At 53.2% G+C, this 22,810-nt stretch overlaps 2 protein-coding genes across 2 annotated transcripts; one reads left to right on the top strand and one right to left on the bottom strand.

The window, feature by feature from the left end:
* Positions 1–3,391: 3,391 nt before the first annotated feature.
* DEFB1 (defensin beta 1) lies at positions 3,392–5,388 on the bottom strand. The gene is made up of 3 exons (XM_063330927.1): positions 5,344–5,388; positions 4,201–4,312; positions 3,392–3,516 (listed from the first exon to the last, which is right to left on the bottom strand). The coding sequence occupies exons 1-3, from the start codon at positions 5,386–5,388 to the stop codon at positions 3,392–3,394; spliced, it is 282 nt and encodes a 93-aa protein (XP_063186997.1).
* Positions 5,389–7,467: 2,079 nt separating this feature from the next.
* Positions 7,468–16,670, top strand: XKR5 (XK related 5). Its single transcript, XM_063327824.1, has 7 exons — positions 7,468–7,556; positions 8,291–8,474; positions 8,585–8,766; positions 11,210–11,419; positions 11,547–11,716; positions 12,133–12,244; positions 13,986–16,670. Exons 1-7 carry the CDS (start codon positions 7,499–7,501, stop codon positions 15,053–15,055), a joined length of 1,986 nt encoding a protein of 661 aa, XP_063183894.1. The 5' UTR covers positions 7,468–7,498; the 3' UTR covers positions 15,056–16,670.
* Positions 16,671–22,810: the final 6,140 nt, after the last annotated feature.

The raw sequence follows: 22,810 nt of genomic DNA, 5'->3' as shown, positions 1-22,810 counted from the left end.
GTTTTAAACTGAAAGAGGGGAGATTTAGATGAGATATTAGGAAGAAATTCTTTGGTGTGAGGGTGGTGAGCCCCTGGCCCAGGTTGCCCAGAGAAGCTGTGGCTGCCCCATCCCTGGAGGGGTTCATGGCCAGGTTGGACGGGGCTTGGAGCAACCTGGTCTGGTGGGAGGTGTCCCTGCCCAGGGCAGGGGGTTGGAACAAGATGATCTTTAAGGTGCCTTCCAACCCAAACCATTCTATGCTTCTATTTGGTCTCACAACATGGTTAAGCCTAATTGTACTGTTATCACTTTTACAGAGCAGCTCTTTCACAAACAACTTTTGAATTAGGTCCTTCGCACTACTCACAGCCAAATCCAGGAAGGCAACTCTTCCGGTGGGTGCCAGGATTAGATGTTCTAAGAATCACCCTTTTACTGCAACAAAAATTTGAGCTCTGCATCTCCTAATATCACCCACCATCATCCCTCGCAACCACTCTGCTGCATCACCTCAAGCAGGGGAATGATCTGCAAAAGAGGTGACCTGGGTCCATCAGGGAGGGACTGTTGTTTAAACCCTTCTCTGAGGTGTTGAGAAATATTTGCAGCTAGCGTGGGTAGCAAAATATGGGTTGAAACTGGTGCACACAGGTAGCTCACTCAACACATGAGGGCCAGATTCATCCATACAACATCATCTGTAGGCAAGCCAAGACTCCCTTTGCCTTCGCTACCTCCTCTCCTACCCACGGGGGCTATGCTAGTTGGGGAACATGGTTGTGCAGGTGGTTTTGATGTTTCTCATTGTTCCTGTCCACTGCATGAGTAAAGCACGGGCTGTCCGGCTCCCCAGCCTTGTTGGCCTTCTCTGAGCCTCAGATTGTGAACCCCCTTCAAAAATGGAAGGCATTTCCAGCTCAGTATAGCCCCAACTCTTACATTAGACTTCTTTCCCATGGAGTGAATCTTCCCAAGTTCGGTGAAGAAGAGGTGTTTCCATGCCTGCCCCACTATAGCCATGACATGGCTATTCAGATTTCTGGGATGTGGTGGTCAGCAATCGTGTTCTACACCAAAGGATCAATTGTCCACAGTTGCTGTCCACGATTAAGAACAATTTCGCATGCTATTTCATTAATGATGCCTGCATTTTTTTTTTCAAAGGGGATAAACAATTTAGGAGATCAGAGCACAATTCCTGGGATCTTTCTCCTGCTCCTGGCTGTGAGTGACCAGAAGGCAACGTCTTTGCTAACACTTCCTTGTTCTGTGCCCCAGTTTCTTCATCAGTGCTACGTGAGTAGCGAACTTTGCATCCTCTGCAAAGCTCTTGATTTCCTAATTGCAATGATTATATGAGTGAGGAGTCTCACTAATTATTCCTGAAAGCCAGCCCTGTGCAGAGTCACTGCAACTTTTTGGCATACCACCAAATATCTGCTTTTTGCTATTATTGTTTCTGATTCCTGAACTAAAAGGGTTAAAATTAATCCTGGATGGAAGAATGTGGCTTAATTACAACATCAGGTACCTTCTGTTTGCTTGGCTACCTCTTACGGGTAGTGCAAGACCCAGTTCATGACTAGAAAAGGCTTCCAAATCGCTAGATGGAAGGAGTGATTAAGGTTCAAATAGCACCATTTGCTTGGAGAGCTTGATTATTATTAATGATTTTTTTTCTTTGGCCGTGGCAACACGCTGTGCAATAATGTCAGCTGCAGGAGTAGCCATTCCTGGAGAAGCTGCTACACCAAAAGCAGCACAGATGTCTCATTAGATTTTTTTTAATCCACCTTCCTGGGCTGAACAAATCTGAGCTCCCTGACTGTGGACGTAATCAAACCTCCTCTTGAGTTGGGCTTGGGTAGGAGATGATCTAGAAAACCTTTCCCAGATTTTGGAGGTGCCTGCCGATGAGAAGTGGCTGGATGGAAGATCCACAGGACCTAGGCCCTAGTACTCAGAAACTGGAGGGATCAAAACACTCCTCCCCAATGAACTGTTTAAAGGCCTTTTTGTTATTACTCATGCTTTATTAGATATTTACACATCTCAAAGAATTTGCAAACCACAGTCTCTTTAGACACAGCGAATGTGTTTTGGGGGAGAGAAAAACTACACAGATCACGTCAGTTCTGGAAGGCTGAGATTTTTTGCAGAGCCTGCAAAAGAGCAGCAGAACATCCCTGAAGACTTCGGTTTCCAGCCCTTGTTGTATCATGATAGAGGTCAAATGAGAGTTGACCTCCCCTCTAGAACCAGATCTGAATCAGCCAGACGTCCTCTGAGAAGCTGGACAGATGACCGAGCCAGGACAGCATCTTCTGAGGATACAGGATGGGAAAGGCAGAAGATAAAAGACCTTCTCTTGAGATGGTTACAAGGGGATATTGGAAATAAATAGTCTTATGGAAGAGAAAAGGGGTCCTACAGAGAAGGTGAGAAAACGAGGGTTATATTTCACATTTATCCATCTATTCAGGAAAGAGAGCCATTCTGCAAGGAGAAGGTGGACACATTAACAGACGTTAACCAAGATATTTCTAAATATTACATCTAAATATTACATTGGCAGAAGCAACTCGGTGCCCCTGGGGAGAGATATGAGGTCTGGCCAGAGGAGATGGGACCTCACCTGGCTGGTGAGGATGAAGGCAGAGAGACAAATCACAGGCAGGAACAAGGGGGGAGAGACGTGAGGAGAGAAAGCAGTGGTGTCGCTGCCCTGCATCCCTTTGGCATGTGGTGGCTGGAAAGGGCAATGGAGAAGTACGAGAGGTGGAGGAAGGTCTCAGGGTGTTGCATTGTCAGCTCTGAGCCTTGCCTAGGACCAGCCCTCCACACCTCACCCCTCCATGGGATTGACCAAAGTGAAGCAGCAGGGCCATAACAAGGAGCCACTTCACAACTAAACTTCTTCAGTGGCTGGAAATTAGCCTTGTGCTCTCGCCTTGGGACACCAGGGTGGCAACTGAAGCCATCAGGGCTTCATGGGTGGCTACCACAGGAGACCATGTGGGAAGGGTGAGGTCTTTGGTATCTCAGCATCACATGGGACACATCACACTCTCCCCCACCACGAGGAGGAAATCTGCCTGATTCCCACTACAAACCATGCTTGGCAGGGAGAGGAGAGAAGCTTCCCAGTTTCAGGCTACCAGTTCAACCCTGCCTTGGTGACAGTGGAGGGACAGGGTCCAGTGGATGAGGAGGTGCCACACAGTGATTTCCCAGGTGTGGATACCCAAGAGCAGACACATGACCACAAGCAAAAGTAACTTCCACCAGCTCTGAAGAAAGACAACACCAAACCCAACAGATACCCACATAAAGAAGGACAATACCATGCTACTGCTGCCACTGCTAAGGATGCTACCGATGCTACCACCCTTGTGTGGACAGTGGAGGATCACCATAAAGGCCTGCAGCACTTTGCCAGTCCATTGTAGCAGGTACCAGTGGCTTTCTTAAACAAGGGACAGAGTAGGAATGAACACTTGCCCTTGGTCTTCCGACACGTCACAGTGTCTGACACTATAATTGAGAAAAAAAAAAGCTGGTAAGCAACTTTCTTTGGGTTTGTACAGATGAAAAAAGCCTGTCCCTATGTTCGCAACAGCTTGAGCTGTAGATAAAGATAGTTAAAGTAGTAGTAGTAGTAGTAGTAGTAGTAGTAGTAGTAGTATAAAGAACTAGTTGAAGATGTCCCTGCTCACTGCAGGGGGGGTGGACTAGATGACCTTTAAAGGTCCCTTCCAGCCCAACACATTCTATGATTCTATAACGCAAGTGGCATCTTGGGGAGATCGTCAACCTGCCGTTGAGTTTTGCTGCGATGTCTGAATCACACAGAATCACTGAACGGTCAGGGTTGGAAGGGTCATCTGGAGATCATCTATTCCAACCCCCTGCCAGAGCAGGTTCACCTGGAGTGGGCTGGACAGGAACACGTCCAGGTGGGTTTTGAATATCTCCAGAGGACAGCCCCTCTGGGCAGCCTGTTCCAGAGCAACTCATGAAAGCGTTCGTGAGTTCTGCAAACTGTGGTGCTCTCTCCCCTTGGCACTGAAAAAGCTAACTGGAGTTTACTCGGCGCTAGGCAGGTTCAATGTCAGGTATCACATCAACTGCGCACGTATCACAAGTCCGTTCCTCATTTATGGAATCGCTCCCTGTTCCCCCAACACAAAAATGCCCATTGGTTGTATTTACACTTACCCGCAGCAGCCTGGGACACCACGGGGAGGAGAAGAAGAAGCAGGAAGAGTATCTTCATGGCTTTTGTTGACGTTGTGGAGCTCCACCACGAAGGTGCTGAGACCAAGGGACACTGCAAGAGGAAGCAGTTAACCTGTATTTATAAGGCTTTGATGAGTGCAGGGATTTAGCAATGGTATTTGGATACAAAGAATATATTTAAAGGATCAACATTGTAACCTCTAATTACAAACTCTTCTATGGGTACCACCACGCCTCCCCGCCCCCAGAGGAGTCATCCTCTTAACACCAACACCTGCTGGCTCCCACGTCCTGATCCAAAGCACCGTCTTCTCCACGAATAGCAGAGACAGGCAGATATTTCAGCAACCATTTACTCAGAGCAATGACCATGAGCACAGGGGCCCGTTCACTTCCAGGTGCTTGCACACTCAAATCTCAACAAGATGCATCTTTGCCTCCAGAAATCCAGACTCCGCACAGAAAGGAATATTTCTTCCCATGTCAGACCCCCAAAAAAAGATCGCCCAAAGCCACATAGAGACTGAATCCAGAATGAGCCCCACCAAGATGTTCTACCTCTCCATGTGCAGCTCCAGCAGCAGGTCTCTGCAACTCCTTGTGCTCCCACTTCAAGAAGGGGTGAAAATACAAGGAAGTCCAGCAAAGAGTCCCCAAAAAAATCCCTTGAAGGATGGAGAAACAGCTTGGCATGGAGGAGATGGAGAACCTTCATTTCCTAAGCTCACTAAATAAAACCTGGAGAGGTGACTTCCCCATCCTCTGTATGTAGCTTCATTGGAGACCTGAAGGGTTTGGGTTTTTTCGGCAAGAGAGGCTCCTGGGCGCTGAAATCCAGCAGAGAAAAGTGCAGCCAAACCAGTGGCTGGATGGCAGCCAGAGCAACTGGGAGCTGGCGGTGAAACTGGGGAGGGTGGCTAGCTCTGGGAATATCTTCTGGAAGGCTTTCTGGCTGTCTCCTTCTTTGCTTAGCGATGTTTCGGGGTGGTAATGGCACGTCTCATGTGGCATGAGAATTTATTCCTGGCTGGGAAGAAAGCCTTTGGGCAGGAGGAGGGACCAATTTTGTCATCAGTCACTTTGAGACTGAGAAAAGGCCATTGAGGCACCGCAGGGTGGCACCTTCTTGGGAATGATGACGATGGAGGGCAGGGGGGATGAGACCATGAGGTTCACGCGTCTTCTGTGGGTGACAAGAAGGGGCACGCCGCATTGCAACTTGCACGAATCCTTGCAACTTCCTCACTGCTGGATTTGCGAGCAAAGACAGTTCTTCAACAACCCACCCTCAGCTTTGGAAGAGGCTTTGGTGCCCATCAGAGGCTTCGTTGTGCTTTGCATGCAAAAAGTTGGGTTTTCCAGCAATGGGCCGTTTGGCAGCGGTGGTGTTTGTTGCACTATCATCAACTGTCAAGGATGTGGCTTGGAGACAGACAAGACTGAGCTTCACTTGGTTCCAGAGCCCTGTTTACACCCCTAATTTTATTAAAATGCTTTGCTGGAGCTGCGCCCAACAGCTCAACATCGTTAGTCAATGAAACACTTTGCCAAATAGGGTCATGGCAGCAGGACAAGAGAAGTAGAAGATCCCTCCCAGCCATGACTTCTTTAACCCACTGGCCACCAAATTCAAACACTGGATTTGGGGTTGCAAAGATGCGAAGTTCTTACATGCCTGGTGAAAACCAGTGCTGGAGGCCAAGCGGAGTCACTGGTGAGGGTCCCTTGAGGAGGGACAATCAGGCAATGACATCTCTGAGCACAGGCGGGATGTTTCGTTAATTGTTCACATGCAAATGTCGAGGAGGGGTGTTACAGAGCATGGTGGGGACAGACTTAACGTACTGGGGACCTACAGAGAGCCCTGGAAACTGAGTGCTCGTATTTCACAAAGTCCCCGCTGGATGGGTGAAACATTGCTCCTGTTCAGCAGCAGATTTTGTTCCCATGGTTGCAAAGAAGCTCGTTAAAATTTCAAAAAACAAGAGCAAATGCGTGAAAGCCCCGAAACACACACACATCCCGACAGCCTGGCGGGTGTACAGAGCTTTGGGGGATTCCTGCACGGTTTTGCAAAAGCAATGACAAAACCCTAGATGGTATTTGGACTTAATTTAAAAACCCCTCTGTGGCTTTTGTGTAGTGACTTGCCGAGGATTTATTTTCTAAAAAGCACTTGCTTCTCAGGGGACAGAGTCTGCGGCACTGGAGACTGGGAAAAAAAAAGAGATAGGACACGTCTCTCCAGCCACCAGCAGTTGGGGTCACACTTCGCAAAGGTTTCGTCTTCTGGGTGGGGGGAAAATAGCAACTGAATTAACGTACGGCTCCGTGTGCATCGTGTCCCGGCTGCCACCTAGTGCTCAGGCCCGTGATGAATGCACGCATCACTTGGGCATTGCACAAGGGGACATCTGGATGGGCTTGTGCAGGTGCACAACAACCTGGGGGACATCAAGACACGCTTATGCAGGTGCACAAGAACCCAGGGACATCGGGACAGGCGTGTGCAAGTGCGCAAGAAACTGGGGAACATCAGGACAGACTTGTGCAAGTGCATAACAACATGGAGGACATCGGGACGGGCTTGTGCAAGTGCACGAGAACCTAGGGGCCATCAGGATGGACTTGTGCAAGTAGACAACAGCTTGGGGGACATTGGGACGGGTTTGTGCAGGCGCACAACAACCTGGGGGACAGCGGGACAGACTTGTGCAGGGCCACAACAACCAGGGAACATCAGGACGGGCTCGTGCAGGGGCACAACAACCTGAGGGACATCGGGACGGGCTTGTGCAAGTGCACGACAACCTGGGGACTATCAGGATGGTCTTGTGCAAGTAGACAACAGCTTGGGGAACATCAGGATGGGCTCGTGCAGGGGCACAACAACCTGAGGGACATCAGATCGGGCTTGTGCGAGTGCAGGAGAGCCTGGGGACCATCAGGATGGACTTGTGCAAGTAGACAACAGCTTGGGGGACACCGGGATAGGTTTATGCAGGGGCACAACAACCCGGGGAGGGGGGGGGCGGTCTCGGGCTGGTGCCACCTGTGTGGCCGCAGGAAGCCGAGGAGCCCGATCGTGACGCAAACAGCGTGACGTCACATTGCGCGGCGGGAGAGACGCGCGGCGGCGGGGCGGGGGAAGGCTCTGGAGGGGAGGTGCCCGGTGGGGCCGGGCCGGGGCGGGCGGGGAGGGACCGGCGCCTCCTTCCTTCTCCTCCTCCTCTTCCTCCTCCTCCTGCGCGGCACCGCCGCGGAAGGAGGGCGCAGGATGCGCGGGGCTTTCCCGGGGCTCTGCCTGGCGCTGCTGGCGGCGGAGCGCGCGGCGCGTGAGTGAGCGCGCAGGATGCGCGGGGGCGGGGGGAGGACCGGGGGGAGTGGGGTTGCGCACCCGCGGAGATGGGGGGGGGGAGCGGCGCGGGGGCGGCTGTAACACACCCCCACACACCCCCCTGCAGCCAGGGTGGGGGGGGGTGTCCGTCCCTGCGCCCCCGCGGAGGCTGCGCGGTTCTGCCCCCGGGACTCATGAACGGCAGCGCGGGTTTTCCGCATCCGCGCACACCCCAGCCTTTTTCTTTCCTCTTTTTTTTTTTTCTAATTTGAAAAAATGACTATTTAAAAAAATATATATTTATTTGTTTGTTTGTTTGTTTATTTGGAGCGTGAGCGGGACTTATGGACAGCAGTGCGGGGTTTCTTCATCCATGCACACCCTGGTCCTTTTCTTTCTTTTTTTCTTTTTTAATTTGAAAAATTAATTTTTTTAAAAAAATTTATTTATTTATTTACTTACTTATTTTCTTATTTATTTATTTATTTTGAGTGCGAGTGCTTGTTATCAGAGAGCCCTTCTTTGGGCCAGGCCCCTCGGTGGTGATGGCTGTGCCACAGCTGACAAGCCACCGGGAGCCCGCAGCTGGAGATAAGATGGGGGACAATGGGGGACAAGGGCTGCGAACCCCCCCTCGGTGGCTGGGAGGTGAATTTGGGGTTGGGTTGTGGGTAGTACCTTTCAGTGGCTGGCTGTGACATCCCTCAGTGGTCCTTCTCTGCCGTTCTCCAGGGCTCTGCACCATCATCCACTACCTTGTCCGTGGGCAACTGGGCTGGTTGGGGCTGACCATCGCCTGCGTGGTACCCGGCTATGCCGCGCAGTTCCTCAGCATCCTCTGGTTCAGAGCAGATGGCCACCCACCTGGCTGCTGGCTCCTGGTGCTCCACCTCCTGCAGCTGGGCCTCTGGAAGCGGTGAGAGATGTTCCTCACGGTCCATCCAGCCCCCCTGTCCCCCCAACCTGGTTGTCAGTCCCAAACCTGCCCAAACCAGGGTGGGCATCCTATCACAGGGACTCTTGCAGGTACTGGGATGTTTTGTGGATGGCAGCGAAGACGGGTGGCAGTGACTGTGCCGGGGAGGTGCTGACACAGCATGGGGACGTGAGTGTGCTGCGGCTCCTGGAAGCTCTGCTGCAGACCCTGCCTCACCTCCTGCTGCAGGCCTATATCGTCGTGGCTGTCGAGCCAGCGGGCTTCATCCCCGGTGAGTAGAGAGGTCCCAGGATGCTGCTGCGAGATGCAGAGGGGTGGTGTATTTGGTTGGGGGATGTATGTGTCCACCTGGCAGGGGACAGGGCAGGCTCTGGATGGAGGACTATGCTGCAAAGGGGCTGGGAAACCCCAAGGCAAAGTAGAGGGGACAAATCATAGAATCATAGAACAGTTTGGGTTGGTTAAAGATCATCCAGTTCCAACACCCTGCCCTGGGCAGGGACACCTCCCACTAGACCAGGTTGCTCCAAGCCCCCTCCGTGATCCAGAGTCTCTCCCCAGCTTTCCTGGAGCCCCTTGAGGGACTGGCAGGGGCTGGAAGGTCTCCACGGAGCCTTCTCTTCTCCAGGCTGAACCCCCCCAGCTCTCTCAGCCTGTCCTCCCAGCAGAGGAGCTCCAGCCCTCCCAGCATCTCCGGGGCCTCCTCTGGCCCCGCTCCAACAGCTCCGTGTCTCTCCTGTGCCGAGGCCCCAGCGCTGGAGGCAGCACTGCAGGGGGGTCTCCCCCGAGCGCAGCAGAGGGGCAGAATCCCCCCCTCGCCCTGCTGCCCACGCTGCTGGGGATGCAGCCCAGGCTGCGGGGGGTTTCTGGGCTGCCAGTGCACATTGCTGGCTCGTGTGGAGGTTCTCACCCACCAACACCCTCAAGTCCTTCTCCTCAGGGCTGCTCTCCAGCCATTCTCCTCCCAGCATGGATTTGTGCTTGGGGTTGCCCTGACCCAGGCGCAGGACCTTGCACTTGGCCTGGTTGAATCTCATGTGTGTGAACAAAGGGGGCTTAAAGGTCAGTGGCTGAACCCGGCGCCTCTGAGCTATCCATGGCTTCTCCTGGCCAGTACAGTCAGTCCCCCATAGAGGGCACCTCCATGGCCAGACAGTGGCTTGCCTGGGTTCGAATCCAACACATGTTCCTATTGCTGGTCCAGCCCTAATCACAGACCAATGCTGAGCATTTAGGGGTTGGGGGCTGCTTTGTAAAGAAAACGTGAACTTTCAGGTGTGCAGAGGGAGAAGCTGGCATGTGTGGAGTCACGGTGTGTGCAAGGTCTCACTCAAATCGGTGTCAGCCTCTGGTCTGAGCGCAGTGACCAGAGAGGGACCTGCCCTGGCAGAGAGCTCTGCACATGGCAGCGAGTGCTCGGAGGATTCAAGCAGGGAGATGCCAAGTGTGCAAAGGAGACCAGACTCATCAGGAACTGGTCAGCACTGGTGAGGCCCCACCTCGAGGGCTGTGCCCAGTTTTGGACCCCTCACCGCAAGAAAGACATTAAGGTGCTGGAGCATGTCCAGAGAAGGGCAATGGAGCTGGTGAGGGGTCTGGAGCACAAGTCTTTTGAGGAGCGGCTGGGGGAGCTGGGGGTGTTCAGCCTGGAGAAGAGGAGGCTGAGGGGAGACCTTCTCGCTCTCTACAACTCCCTGAAAGGAGGGGGTAGCCAGAGGGGAGTTGGTCTCTTCTCTCAAGGAGCAGGCGAAAGGACAAGAAGAAATGGCCTCAATTTGCACCAAGGGAGGTTTAGGATGGATATTAAGAAAAAATTTTACACTGAAGGGGTTATCAAGCATTGGAACAGGCTGCCCAGGGAAGTGGTTGAGGCACCATCCCTGGAGGTGTTTAAAAGACAGGCAGACATGGTGCTGAGGGACATGGTTTAGTGGTGGTTTTGTCAGTGTTGGGTTGGTGGTTGGACTTGATGATCTGAAAGGTCCAGCAGGTGGAGGGATGTCATCCTCCCTCTCTGCTCTGCCTTGGGGAGGCCACACCTGGAGTGCCATGTCCAGTTCTGGGCTTCCCACTTCAAGAAGGACAGGGAACTGCTGGAGAGGGAACAGTAAAGGGCTACCAAGATGATGAGGGGACTGGAACATCTCTCTTATGAAGAAAGGCTGAGGGAATTGGGTCTCTTCAGTCTGGAAAAAAGACGGCTGAGGGGGGACCTTATCAACACTTATAAATAGTGAAAGGGTGGGTGTCAGGAGGATGGGGCCAGGCTCTTTTCAGTGGTGCCCAGGGACAGGACAAGAGGTAATGGGCACAAACTCAAGCATAGGAAGTTCCATCTTAACATGAGGAGGAACTTCTTTCCTGTGAGGGTGGCGGAGCACTGGCACAGGCTGCCCAGAGAGGTGGTGGAGTCTCCATCTCTGGAGACATTCCAAAGCCCCCTGGATGCATTCCTGTGCCACCTGCTCTGGGTGACCCTGCTCTGGCCGGGGGTTGGACTAGATGATCTCCAGAGGGCCCTTCCAACCTTATGATTCTATGATTCCAACCTAGAGCATTCTATGATTCTATGAAATACTACAGTTGACAGGACACCAGGGTGTCTGGCTTGTGACGGGGTGCCATGCTACCAACAGCTCCTTAGCATTGAGATGTGGTCCTACAAGGCAGTTGGGTGTCCTTCAGAGCTCCTGACATCCCTTGTCCTTGTGCAGGTGTCAGCGCTGGGCTGTCTCTGCTCTCCCTTGCTTGGGCTTTAGTCTCCTACAGCCGCTTCTCCTGCCTGCTGAAACCTGGTCACCTCTGCCCGCCAGCCGCGGCCATCCTCTGCCTGCTGCTCTGGAGGACAGGGATGCTGGGGACCAGGGTCCTGGCCCTGGTGCTCTTTACCAGGCTGTACTCCTTCTGGGTTTTTGCCGTGGCAGGTAAGACCCGTGATCATCTTCTCCATGTCCCATCCTGCTGGTCAGCCGCGGGGATGCTCCTGGTTCTGGAGGGCTTTCCAGCCTCCTCCAGGAATGGCTTTGCCTTTTTGATCCCGTCTCCTTGCAGGTGTCCACTGGCTGCTCATGGCCTTCTGGCTGGTGGCCCAGCAGACGGACATCGTGGCCCAGCCCTGCCGCTGGAGGCTGTTCAATTGCGTGGTGGGAGCCGTGTACATCTTCTGCTACGTTAATGTCCGGCCCGGTCCCTCCAAGCACAGGGTGGCCGTGTTTTATGCAGTAAGTATCCAGGATACTCAATATTCCACATGGATGCAGCTGCTGGGGAGTAGTGGGAGCTCAGACCTGTTCTCATCTCTCATATCACCAATTGATAAAAATCCAGCATTTCCCATGCCCTGACAAAACCCTGTGGTCACTAGCCTTCTGCACTGGCCTCATGTTCTTAGCAGGAGCCATAAAACATCTCAAGAACACCAGAGTGGCTGTGCGGCTCTGACAGAGTCATTTTTCATGGTAAGAAAAGGTCAAGACTTCGCAGAAAGTTCTGTTCAGCAACCCTTATGTTGTAAGTGATAACTTCAGGTGCAAAATAAATCAGCAAAATCTAGAAAGTGGGTGTTCTCTGCCATCGGAAGCACGGCTAAAACCATCAGAAGGGCAAAAGTGACAACTCTCTTCCCTCTGCTCTGCAGATAATGCTGATGGAAAACACCCTCCTGCTGCTCTTGGCCACCCGCTTCCTGCAGGCAGAGCTGAGGAGCAGCCTGTGCGTGACCGGGGCCGTCATGTCAGGGTCTGTGATAGGTAAGGTCTGGTTTTTAGGGCCTGGATTGCATGTTTGGAGGGTAAATGAGCATCATGAGTTATTTCAGTTGCGTCAGACTGTTTGCTTTATTCCTTCCAGCTTAAGCGTCTGGATCTATTTGATAATATGTAAACCCACCTTGCGTTTCATTTCTTCAGCACGTCTTAAAAGCCCATCCCTGAAGAAGAGGGCTTGCGGAAACGATCAAGACGTCACCAAATGGCTCAGGTGCCGCCGCCAAATACAATATATGCAATTTTGAAGCACGTCTGTTGGTGCTCTCTGGGATCTTGGTGGTTGGCAATCGGTGCAGGCAGTGGTGTAACCCAGGGAATCGCTGCAGGGAAACGTTTTCATTTAAAATCACAGAATGGTTCGGGTTGGAAGGGACCTTAAAGATCATCTTGTTCCAACCCCCCTGCCCTGGGCAGGGACACCTCCCACCAGACCAGGTTGCTCCAAGCCCCGTCCAACCTGGCCTTGAACACCTCCAGGGATGGGAAGCATTTGAGGATATATTGAGGTTTTCTGAAGGTGGCTCGTGATTGATCACCCATCACTGCATGTGTTTTGGAAATACGCTGGTGTGGGACCATGCAGAACTACAGCAGCTTTCTTCAGCACTGTTTTCTTTCAAAGATTGGTGCTGCTTCCATAAATGGAAAAGCTTTTTGTGTTCGTGGGGAGGAATCTTTGGTATGTGATGGAGAAGGTACTCCACACCTTGCCCATGCCCTGCCTTATTCCATGCTCTGCCATAAAGCGGGCAGCAGCTATCACCAGCTGGTGCATTTAATTCCCTAAAACTTTAATGCACAACTCCGCTGAAGGAGGGGAGAGGTTGTATGATGCTTGCAAACACCCCATCGGCACCTCTATTTGCAAAACGGGCACTGGGCAAGGATGGGAGTTGCTTTTTGCTGGGTGAGGTCCCCACCAGGCTCGTGTTTTCCCAGTGGAATGGGGGTAGAGGGAAGCTGTAACATCCACATGCTGCGCTTTGTGCATCTCCCCAGATGGGCTGCATGCAGATCAGCCATAGAATCACAGAATGGTTTGGGTTGGAAGGGACCTTAAAGATCATCCAGTGCCACCCCCTGCCCTGGGCAGGGACACCTCCCACCAGACCAGGTTTCTCCAAGCCCCGTCCAACCTGGCCTTGAACCCCTCCAGGGATGGGGCAGCCACAGCTTCTCTGGGCAACCCGGGGCAGGGGGTCACCACCCTCACAGCGAAGAATCCCCCCCCTCACCCTGCTGCCCACGCTGCTGGGGATGCAGCCCAGGCTGCAGGGGGCTTGGAGAAAGGGCACATTTGGGGTGGAAAAGGAGCAATTCCTCTGGCCTTCAATGAGTTTAGGATAGAAGTAGGAAGGTGTCTTAAAATCCTGCTGCACATAATGGCTAGAGGACTGGGATGCTGCAAATGGGAAGGATTCCTGCATCACACATCTCCTCCCTGCCCCGTTCCCTGTCTGCCGGGGTCAGCGGCTGCCTCGCTGTCCATCCATCAGTCTGCAAATCAACCCAGATTAAATTCGGTCTTGAGAGTGTGCTCAGCACTTTCCCTAAGGCTGCTCAGGTGGAATTTTTGCATCCCTAAAAATGTTTGAAAGACGTCTTGCTTGGACACCTGATGCCCAGCAGCATCTCTGCAGAGCGCATGTTGATCTGGAGATGGCACATCTCGCTGGAACGCTGTTGGGAACTCTTCCATTGACACCTTTCTGCTCTTTTCCAGGTGCCACAGCTCTGGTGGTGTATTACAGTCTGCTCCATCCCAAATCCACAGAGATCCGGCAGGGCTTCCTGGAGACAACCTGCAGTGCTGCGGTTGTGGGTGGTGACGAGGTGGCTGGAGATGGCTCCCAAGCAGGGCAGAGCTTGGAAATTTCAGGACACAGCGGGTCCTTGGCAGGGGAAGGGACCACGGCAGATCCCAAAACCAGGAACAGTTCATTGATCCTACAATTCAGAGAGTGTTTGGAGGACAGCTGGACAAACCATCACCACTGGCTGCTGGTGAAGCTGGCCTTGAAGACAGGAGATACGTCCACCATCAACGCAGCTTTTGGAGACGGTGGCATGGGAGAGGTTTACCCTGGAGGACGGATGATGGAGAAACATGCCAGCGTTGAGCCTGGGGCCCACCTTTCCCTCCCCACAAGGGAAACTGGTCTTCAGGGTGTTGAACCTGCTCTGACTGATGAGAAACTGGAGGCGGTGGGGACCGGAGGAGGCGGCCAACCCATCACTGGCACTGCGAGAACGGCACGGGAGGACGGAGCAGGGCAGGAGCCTGGCTTTCACTCGGCCGTATCCTTTCCCAGCAGCTTCTCTCCGGATCCAGCCGAGGGCTCCTCTGTGTATTTCAGCGCGACCGCGGGAGGAATCACCTCTCCTGGTGTGGGGACAGCCATGGCTACACGCGTGGCCCTGGTGCAAAGGGACAAAGAAACCCAGCCTCTCCCCGGCTGCCTGGGAGGAAGGGATTTATCCCTTGGGATGGCGAGCATCAGCCCAATCCTGGGCGTTTGTGCCCACAAGGATCTGCAGAGCAGCTCTTGCCTCGGAAGCGTGGGCGTCTGTGGGGTGACGGGTCCCCCCAAAGAGCCTGTGGGGCCAGAGGGTGCCCTTGTGGGGTGGCATCACCCTCAGGACACCCACCCTTGTGGCACACAAGAGACTGTAGTGACGAGCAAGCTGAGGCCACCGTGCTTCACCTCCACCCCCAAAGGTGACTCTAGATACCCACAGCAAGGACTGGGGGAGCTGGGAGAGGGGACAGACCTCTCTGGGTGGCTGGAGTGACCCTGAAATTGCTGCACCGTCACTTTGGGTCAGCCTTGGGGTGACTGCCTCATTGGAAGGATACGGCAGGAGGTGGTGGGATGTTAATGCTGGCCATGAAGACTGTCCCCATGGTGACCCTGCGGCTGGGCGGACATGGTACTCCATGACTAGGACATCACCTTCTCTCCTGGTGCATCTTCTGCTTGCAGTTTTGGAGAGCCTCAAAGGTCTTAAAAAGCCTTAAAAGTCCAGGTTTAAGTGTTTTTTAAACTTATTTATATAACAGTCCTGCCAGGCAGCTGGAGCATGCTGCCTTTGACATATTTCTGATAATGCCTTGAAGCACGTCCTTTAACAAGTGTCTCTACAAGCTGCGGGCCTGTCCCAACATGAAGATCTGACTGCTGTCTCCAGGAGCTGCAACGCTGGCCAAGCAGGAGTCTTCTCAGGACAAATAAGTGCCTAAACTGGAAAAATAATGAGTTTTACTCTCAGATGCCCTTCCTTCTGGGCAGAATAAGCCCTGAAGCAAGGCTCAGCAGTGCTTGATTTATTTTTCCCCCACTGGGTTCATCTTGAGAACTTCCAACTCCATTTGCTGGGGCCAAATAGGAGCCCAGACTCTCTTCATACAGCAGACCACAACTTCAGGACTCTGAGTTGTAGACAAAAGCCATGTCCTTCTCGCTTGCCCACCACCCTGCTTCCTCAAGCGGCCTTTTCTGCCCAGCCTCTTCCTTGCCCTCTTCCACCCAATTGCAGATAATCCAGATCTGACTGGATGCTCCCTCCTAAATTTAACCTCAAGCCAAATCTCAAAACAGATCTACATACTCCTGACACCCTAAAATCCCCCGTGCAGACAGGGTTTCTTTATAGCAGAAACCAAAAGCCTCAATACCGTGGTCTCAGGGAATAGTTAATGCTTCCAGCCGGGCTGGCTGGAGGTGGGTTTGTGCCCAGGACGTGGCTTGACATGTTGATTGAGTTCTGGTCAAGCTGGGTTCACCAGCGAGCTCATGGGTGCCAGCTGGTGCACATCTGGCTGCATCCTCCAGCTGTTGTCCCACTGCGGGCAGGACTCCGGTGGCACCACAGGGCAGGAAAGACAGCAGGAAGGCCAGGCATGCCATGAATTATTAAAAAAAAAAAAGCTTCCATGTAGCATTCACTGCGCAGGATCGACCCAGCCAGATGTTCCTTCAAGCTTCTTCACCAGTGAACACTCAGTTGGTGCCGGTTTCGGAGTGAAGCCACTTTCCGACGTGTTGAAGGCTCCGTGTCTCCATTCAGAGCCCAGCTCCTCTGTTCTCAGCTCTTCTCTGCGGGGAGAAACCAGTTGCAGCAGCTTTTCCGGAGCCCTCCTCGCCACCTGCATCACCCAGAAGGCAGCAGAGCTGCCGTGGCATTATGGAAATTTTTATCTCGTTTGTTTTTCTACCTTTGATAATAAATAATGACGCTTTGAAAAACAAACCAGCCTTGGCTGTGTCTGTGTCTCGTGTTAGGGCTGCACGGAGAGGTCCTCTGGACCTTGCTGTAGGGGATGTTGGACCTTGATCTCCTGCTGCTTTCCAAGCGAAGCGCCGCATGGCTTCCTGGCTGGATGTGACATTGCCTCTTCCCCTCTCCTTTTCAATTCTACTTTCCTGTTTTCTTAGATTTTCCACCCATTCCAGTTCTACCCGCCCCCAGTCAAGTTGTTTGTTTAATTGAGCAGGGTTTTTCTCCTTCGCCGGCGTGAGAGTCCACATCCCCTACTTTCTCTCTTTCCCACTTTGCCCAAGGAGAACTGGCTGTTGGGATTCCAGTACTTAAAGGGGACTTACAGGAAAGATGGGGAGGGACTCTGGATCAGGGAGAGGAGCCATAGGACAAGGGGGAACAGTTTTAAACTAAAAAAGGGGAGATTTAGATTAGATATCAAGTTGACCCTCTAACCACAGGCCGTTAGTCAAAGAGTTTTCCCAGACCCACAGAGAAGGAGTTCAGCGATGTTACACAAGTGCATGGGCTGTCTCTGTTCACAAGGTGCTGCAAAGCAAACGTTAACCAGGGAGCCAGGCTGATGGGTGCATCTCCCCTGGCTGTGGGAAGCACCCTGGGGTGCTCTCCCAGCACAGCACGGGTAAGCAAGCTCATATCCTTCCTCTGCACAGAGCAGCAATGCCAGCGGTTAGGGCTTTGTGTCAGACCCATCGCAGCTCTGCTACTGGTTTGGGCTGCTTCCAGCACAGGAAGGACTTGGACCTGTTGGAGCGGGGCCAGAGGAGGCCCCGGAGATGCTGGGAGGGCTGGAGCCCCTCTGCTGGGAGGACAGGCTGAGAGAGCTGGGGGGGTTCAGCCTGGAGGAGAGAAGGCTCCGCGGAGACCTTCCAGCCCCTGCCAGTCCCTAAAGGGGCTCCAGGAAAGCTGGGGAGGGACTCTGGAGCAGGGAGGGGAGCCATGGGACGAGGGGGAATGGTCTTAAACTGAAAGAGGGGAGATTTAGGTGAGATATGAGGAAGACTTTCTTTGGTGTGAGGGTGGTGAGCCCCTGGCCCAGGTTGCCCAGAGAAGCTGTGGGTGTCCCATCCCTGGAGGTGTTCAAGGCCAGGTTGGGCGGGGCTTGGAGCAACCTGGTCTGGTGGGAGGTGTCCCTGCCCAGGGCAGGGGGGTGGCACTGGATGATGTTTAAGGTCCCTTCAAACCTAAACCGTTCTATGATTTGCAGCAGGAGGATGAAGAAGGGTCTGCACCCAGCAGCTTTCTATCTGGGGCTACCTCAGTCTGGGAGACCTGGGCACTGCGATGTGGCATGCAGGTAGCAGTGGGTTGGGTGAGATTGGTTGAGTAACGGCTCAGGAGGAGTGGAGATGGCAAGCTGGGATGATGGTAGACATTTGGGATGGTGCCCATGACAGATGGGGATGCAGACTTCTACTGGTAAAATTCTCTACCAGGTAATGGTTGTTGGGAGGACTGGTTATGTCTTCCCTGTCCCGTTCCTCTTGCCAAGGTGGGAACCCAGGTTCACTAGGGGGTGGCTAGGGGTGGCTGTCCCTGTCCCCCACCCCCTGAGCCAGAGCAGGGTGGGTGATGCTGAACCAGGCAGTGGTGCTTGCTCACCCCATTCCCTAAACCAGGACCAAACTAGGTCTAGGGCGAGGAAATCCTTTCCCTCCCTGAGCAGGATCATTCTCTTCCGAACCCAGAGCCTTCCCTTTAGGTTGGAGGGGTCCCATGAAAGGGGCTGTGTCCTAACTTGGACCAAGAGATCTGATCTTAGTTACATGCAACCTGAAGAAGAAACATTAACACGACAAGAATTGTTGAAATTGTACACTACATTAAGACTGGTAATATTTGGAGTAGATTTTGAGCATTTGCTGTAGATGGAAAGAGCATCCAACCCTAACATCTGTTAGTCCAGCAGGTTGGAAAACAAGCCACCAACTCAAGGATCCCAGTGCATGGCATTTTGTGCTTGGTGTGAATCTCTTCTTGATGCCCTCCAGCTGCAGATGTTTTGACCTTGGCTCTACGCCCGGTGGTTGTAACCCTACGTGCTGTGGTAGCTTGCATCGACTACAAAATTCAAATGCTTAGTAGGTCAAGCGATGATTATCCAAATTATGGGCTGCCCTCAGACTTGTGCTGGTTATCACAAGGCACAATCAGGCGGGAAAAGCCAATGCGCTGAAGGTTTGTTGTTCTGTCCGAGTCCAGGACCTTGAGACACAGAAGGATCTACACCATCCTTGCTGCACTTGTGAGCAATTTAAGTGTTTTTCACCCAATAAATACAGGGTTCCTGCTGCTAACAGAAGGCTTTGTGCTGACTAAACTTGGGCTTACCAGGTTCTGCCTTGAACCACCATGGGTCTGCAACACTTGATAAGGGTCATTAAATGGTTGGGAGGGCTATATCCTACAGCTTAATGCTAGCTTCGTGGTGGCATGGGCTAACTGTAGATGGTAAAGGTCTGACAGCACTGAGCAACCGTCGTGAGACTACCCCATGGACCAGTCAGAAAAGAAAATATGGCCAAACAGACAATTTTAAGAGAGTAGAGAAATACTTTTGGGCACAGGAGTTTCATTAATGAAACTCAAGGAGTTTCATTACTCAGAGCACATCCACGATGCACAGAGAGCCGGGAGGTGCACCACGAGCTGACACCTCTGCCCCCGGAGAAGTTGGTTGTGGAAAACTCAGATGGATCTAGGAGTGGCCAAGAGAGGGGAGGACGCTGAAGACAGCACCAGAGGGGGCATAATGGCTGGGGTACAGATGGGGGTGTAAGTGGGGGTACTTCCATGGCTTTGGTCACCCGTGATGGGAGATGGTCACTGGTGAGATCCTGCTGTGCTGCCCCTCATCTTCTCATCTTCTGAATCTTCTCATCTTGTCATCTTCTAAAATGAGGTAAAATAATGTGGATTATCTGTCCTCAAAGACATCCAGCCTGCTTGAGAGCCCTGTTGCATGCAGGGTCCAAGTCCTGCATGCTGGGCACCACCCCAGCACCAAACCACAGGTCTCCACCTATAAGAAGGACTTATATTTAGTTAAATCTAAAGCCCTGTTTGGAGTAGGAGGACTATCCAGCTGCAAATCACAGCTCCAGATACCTCTCCCCACCCTTCCCATCTCTGGGAGGGGGCGGAACTCAAGATGCCCCAATGACCTGGTGCACATCCAGCACTGCCAGCGCGAAGGAGTCGCGCTGGGGAGGTGTTTTTCCCCGTAGCTTCTTGTTCTTCAGCCACCAGAGGGAGATGCTGCTCAAGGCCACAAAAGCGGATGCCTTGTTCCAGAGGCTGCGTTCCCATCCAGCGGCCGGGTTATGGGAAAAGAGGGATGCACAGGACCGATGCTGCTGTGGCATCGCAGATGGGAGTGAAATGGAGGGCTCTGGGATACTGGAGGTGGCCGATATGGTGTCTGGAGGAACTTGGCTATAATTGCAGCAGGCTGCTTCCACCTCTGCAGACACCACCAGGCCACAGGTAAAGTCTGGGAGCCTCCACCAGGGTCTCACCAAGGTAGTATTGAGGGTCGGGAAGGGTGATATCCATATGCAAATATCCCATGGTGACTTCAAGTCCGAAGGTGGGTGTGCAAGGGGGTGTCACCGACCACATTGGATGCGACGTGGGAACCTGCTGGTTTGGTAGAACCGGCTCCAGCTGTTGCCACCATGGTGGTGAGTCCCGATATTCCATGTTATATGCGTGGAGCACAGCACATGCACCTGGACAGGTGACATGGTCACTCCCTGCTCTGGTCCGTCTTCACATCAACCCGTGGGCAGCAGAGGTCCCACAAAGCCCAGATTCTTGCTCTATGTGGAGTAATGTTGTCCTGGGCCCAGTCCAAACCCAGGATGTGAAGCTCCATGAGAAATTGCAGCTGGGGGAAAGTGTGACAGAGCAGTGATGAACCAGCTGCTCAGGGGAACCAGCTGATGTTTCCTCCCTGTGTCCCAAAGGCTTGAGGACACCCAACCAGACCCTCGGCTACTTCTTCAGCATTTCCTGTGAAGCTCTTTTCAGATGAGATACGTTATCTTGAGCTAGACCTTAGGATCTGCCCAGCCTTGTGGGATGCTCATCACCAACCTTTGGGTTTCAGCCACCCACAGAAGGTCTGGAGTGGGGGACGTCCCCATCCCACCACATTTGGCCAGATCATCCTGCGCTCTCACCTATCCTAGAATGGAAGATTTCTGCTCATTTTCCTCCTCTGGACCTCTTTTGTTTGTTTTATTTTGTTAAGGAAACCCTCTCCAGTGCTTGACAGAGAGAGAAGAACATGTCCCAGCACAGGAGAGGTCAGGGCCACCGGTGAGAGGACCTCTCATGGGCTGCGAAAGGGCAGCAAGGGAGCGGAGAGCGGGAATCATCGGTGAATTTTGACAATGCAGGGAGTGTACCATGGGCTCCCGGGGAGAACTGGCTGTGCCGCTCGCCGGCGATCTGGAAAAAAGGAGCAAACAGGCAGGAACGGAGGCTACGTCCCTGACAAATTAAACAATACCCGGGCGAGCGCGTGGGCTTGGGGACATGGCCGTCCGGCCTGCTGGCACCGTCCCCTTGCCTTGTTGATTTTAGCAGGTCACTCTCATACCTCTTTCGAGGTGAATAAAATAAAGTGGGTTGGAAAGGTACCGGCAGGGCACGAGGGTTTGCAGCATCGTCATTTTCCGCCTCCCTCTGCAGCCCCTTTTCCGAGTGCCGGTGCCACATTTCGGGGTCGTTTTTACTCAAGGCATGGTGAAAAACATTCCCTCCGGCTCCCAGGTGATGTAAACACCACCCCCCCACCCCCCCGGCCTCGAACTAACCCAGGAAAGGTTTACCCAGAAAAACATCTTTTCAGTTCCAAAAATATCGAAGCGCAATACTTGGACGTTACAGAAAATGTAAGTATTTGCCCTGGGGTGGTCGTTATTTGCTTGGATTTTTCCAAGATGAAACTTTGGACATTTTCTTTCCCCCCGCCCCGCAATTAAGCAGTTTTGATTTGTCTCAGATCCCTTTTTGGTGTCTTCACGGTTTCTGTAAACGGCTGCATGTCCGTGCCCGTCGCTCTGAGGCTAAACAATAACACGGGGGGGGGTAGAGGCGTCGCGGAGGGTAAACACGGCTAATCAGGACTCGCCTAATAGGAGCGAACACTTAATGAGAACCCAGGGACTGCGCTTCCTGTGCTGGATCTGGCTGGAGGAAAACGCTTTGTGCTCTCAGCACCGTGTTTGAGACGGCTCAGTTCCCTCAAACGCTCCTCCTCGATAGCCACGGGACGGGGATCTGCGGCTCCGAGGGACCCGTGAGGATCCAGGGATGCTGGAGGAGCCGAGCTCCATCCCGCAAACTGAAGGATCCAGAGCTTGTTTTGTTTGAAGGGAGATATTTAAAACAAAAAGGCTTTTTCACGCCTTGCTTTTTGCTAAGCAAAGCCACCGAAGGGCCCTGCCCGGTCCCCTTAATGTCCCTCGGGCTCCCTGGGGGGGCTGGGGGGCTTTTTTAGGGGCTGGCTACAATAAATAACAGCGAACGTGCCACTGCTCTGACCCGGAGTCTCGGCTCAATCGTCTCTCCATCCATGCTGCGAAGCATCTGGCAGCCGCTGTACCCCAGCCCCAGCTGGGATGGGATGGGATGGGATGGGATGGTACAGGATGGGAAGGATGGGACGGGACGGGATGGGATGGGATGGGTGGGATGGGATGGGATGGTACAGGATGGGATGGATGGGATGGGATGGGACAGGTGGGATGGGATGGTACAGGATGGGATGGATGGGATGGGACGGGACAGGTGGGATGGGATGGTACAGGATGGGATGGATGGGATGGGTGGGATGGGATGGGGATGGCACCCCATGCCTCTCCCCATGGTTAATGAGGATGGAGATTTGGGGTTCCGTGGGCTCGGGGAGGGGTGGGGGGAGGGGTGGGGAGGTGTCAAGGTGCCCATAGGGAGGCAGGTGCTGGGCCGCGGATGGGCGATGAGTGCAGTCATGGCGTGGAGAGGTGGGTGCAGGTGTGTGTGGGTGCCCAGATGTGCATGGTATGTGGGTGCAGATGCGGGCGGTCATCCAGATGTGCACAGTAGTTGGGCACAGATGTGGGTGGGTGTCCAGCTGTGCCTGGTAGGTGGGTGCAGATACAGGTAAGCATCTAGATGTGCACGTAGGTGGGTGTAGATGTGGGTGAGCATCCAGGCGTGCACAGTAGGTGGGGTGCAGGTGCAGGTGGGCATCCAGATGTGCATGGTAGGTGGGTG

Source organism: Chroicocephalus ridibundus, chromosome 3 (assembly GCF_963924245.1).
Source record: "Chroicocephalus ridibundus chromosome 3, bChrRid1.1, whole genome shotgun sequence".
Lineage (NCBI taxonomy): Eukaryota > Metazoa > Chordata > Aves > Charadriiformes > Laridae > Chroicocephalus > Chroicocephalus ridibundus.
The sequence above is the reverse complement of the archived record's forward strand: the minus strand, read 5'-3'. Positions and strand labels throughout refer to the sequence as shown.

Coding starts and splice junctions, on each gene's coding strand:
- XKR5 (XM_063327824.1), top strand. CDS start 7,499: ATGCGCGGGGCTTTCCCGGGGCTCTGCCTGGCGCTGCTGGCGGCGGAG. Junction 7,557..8,290: donor GGCGGCGGAGCGCGCGGCGC/GTGAGTGAGCGC, acceptor GCCGTTCTCCAG/GGCTCTGCACCATCATCCAC. Junction 8,475..8,584: donor CAGCTGGGCCTCTGGAAGCG/GTGAGAGATGTT, acceptor GGACTCTTGCAG/GTACTGGGATGTTTTGTGGA.
- DEFB1 (XM_063330927.1), bottom strand. CDS start 5,388: ATGGTCTCATCCCCCCTGCCCTCCATCGTCATCATTCCCAAGAAG. Junction 4,313..5,343: donor TCGTCATCATTCCCAAGAAG/GTGCCACCCTGC, acceptor TTCCTCTTGCAG/TGTCCCTTGGTCTCAGCACC. Junction 3,517..4,200: donor GGTGTCCCAGGCTGCTGCGG/GTAAGTGTAAAT, acceptor TCTCAATTATAG/TGTCAGACACTGTGACGTGT.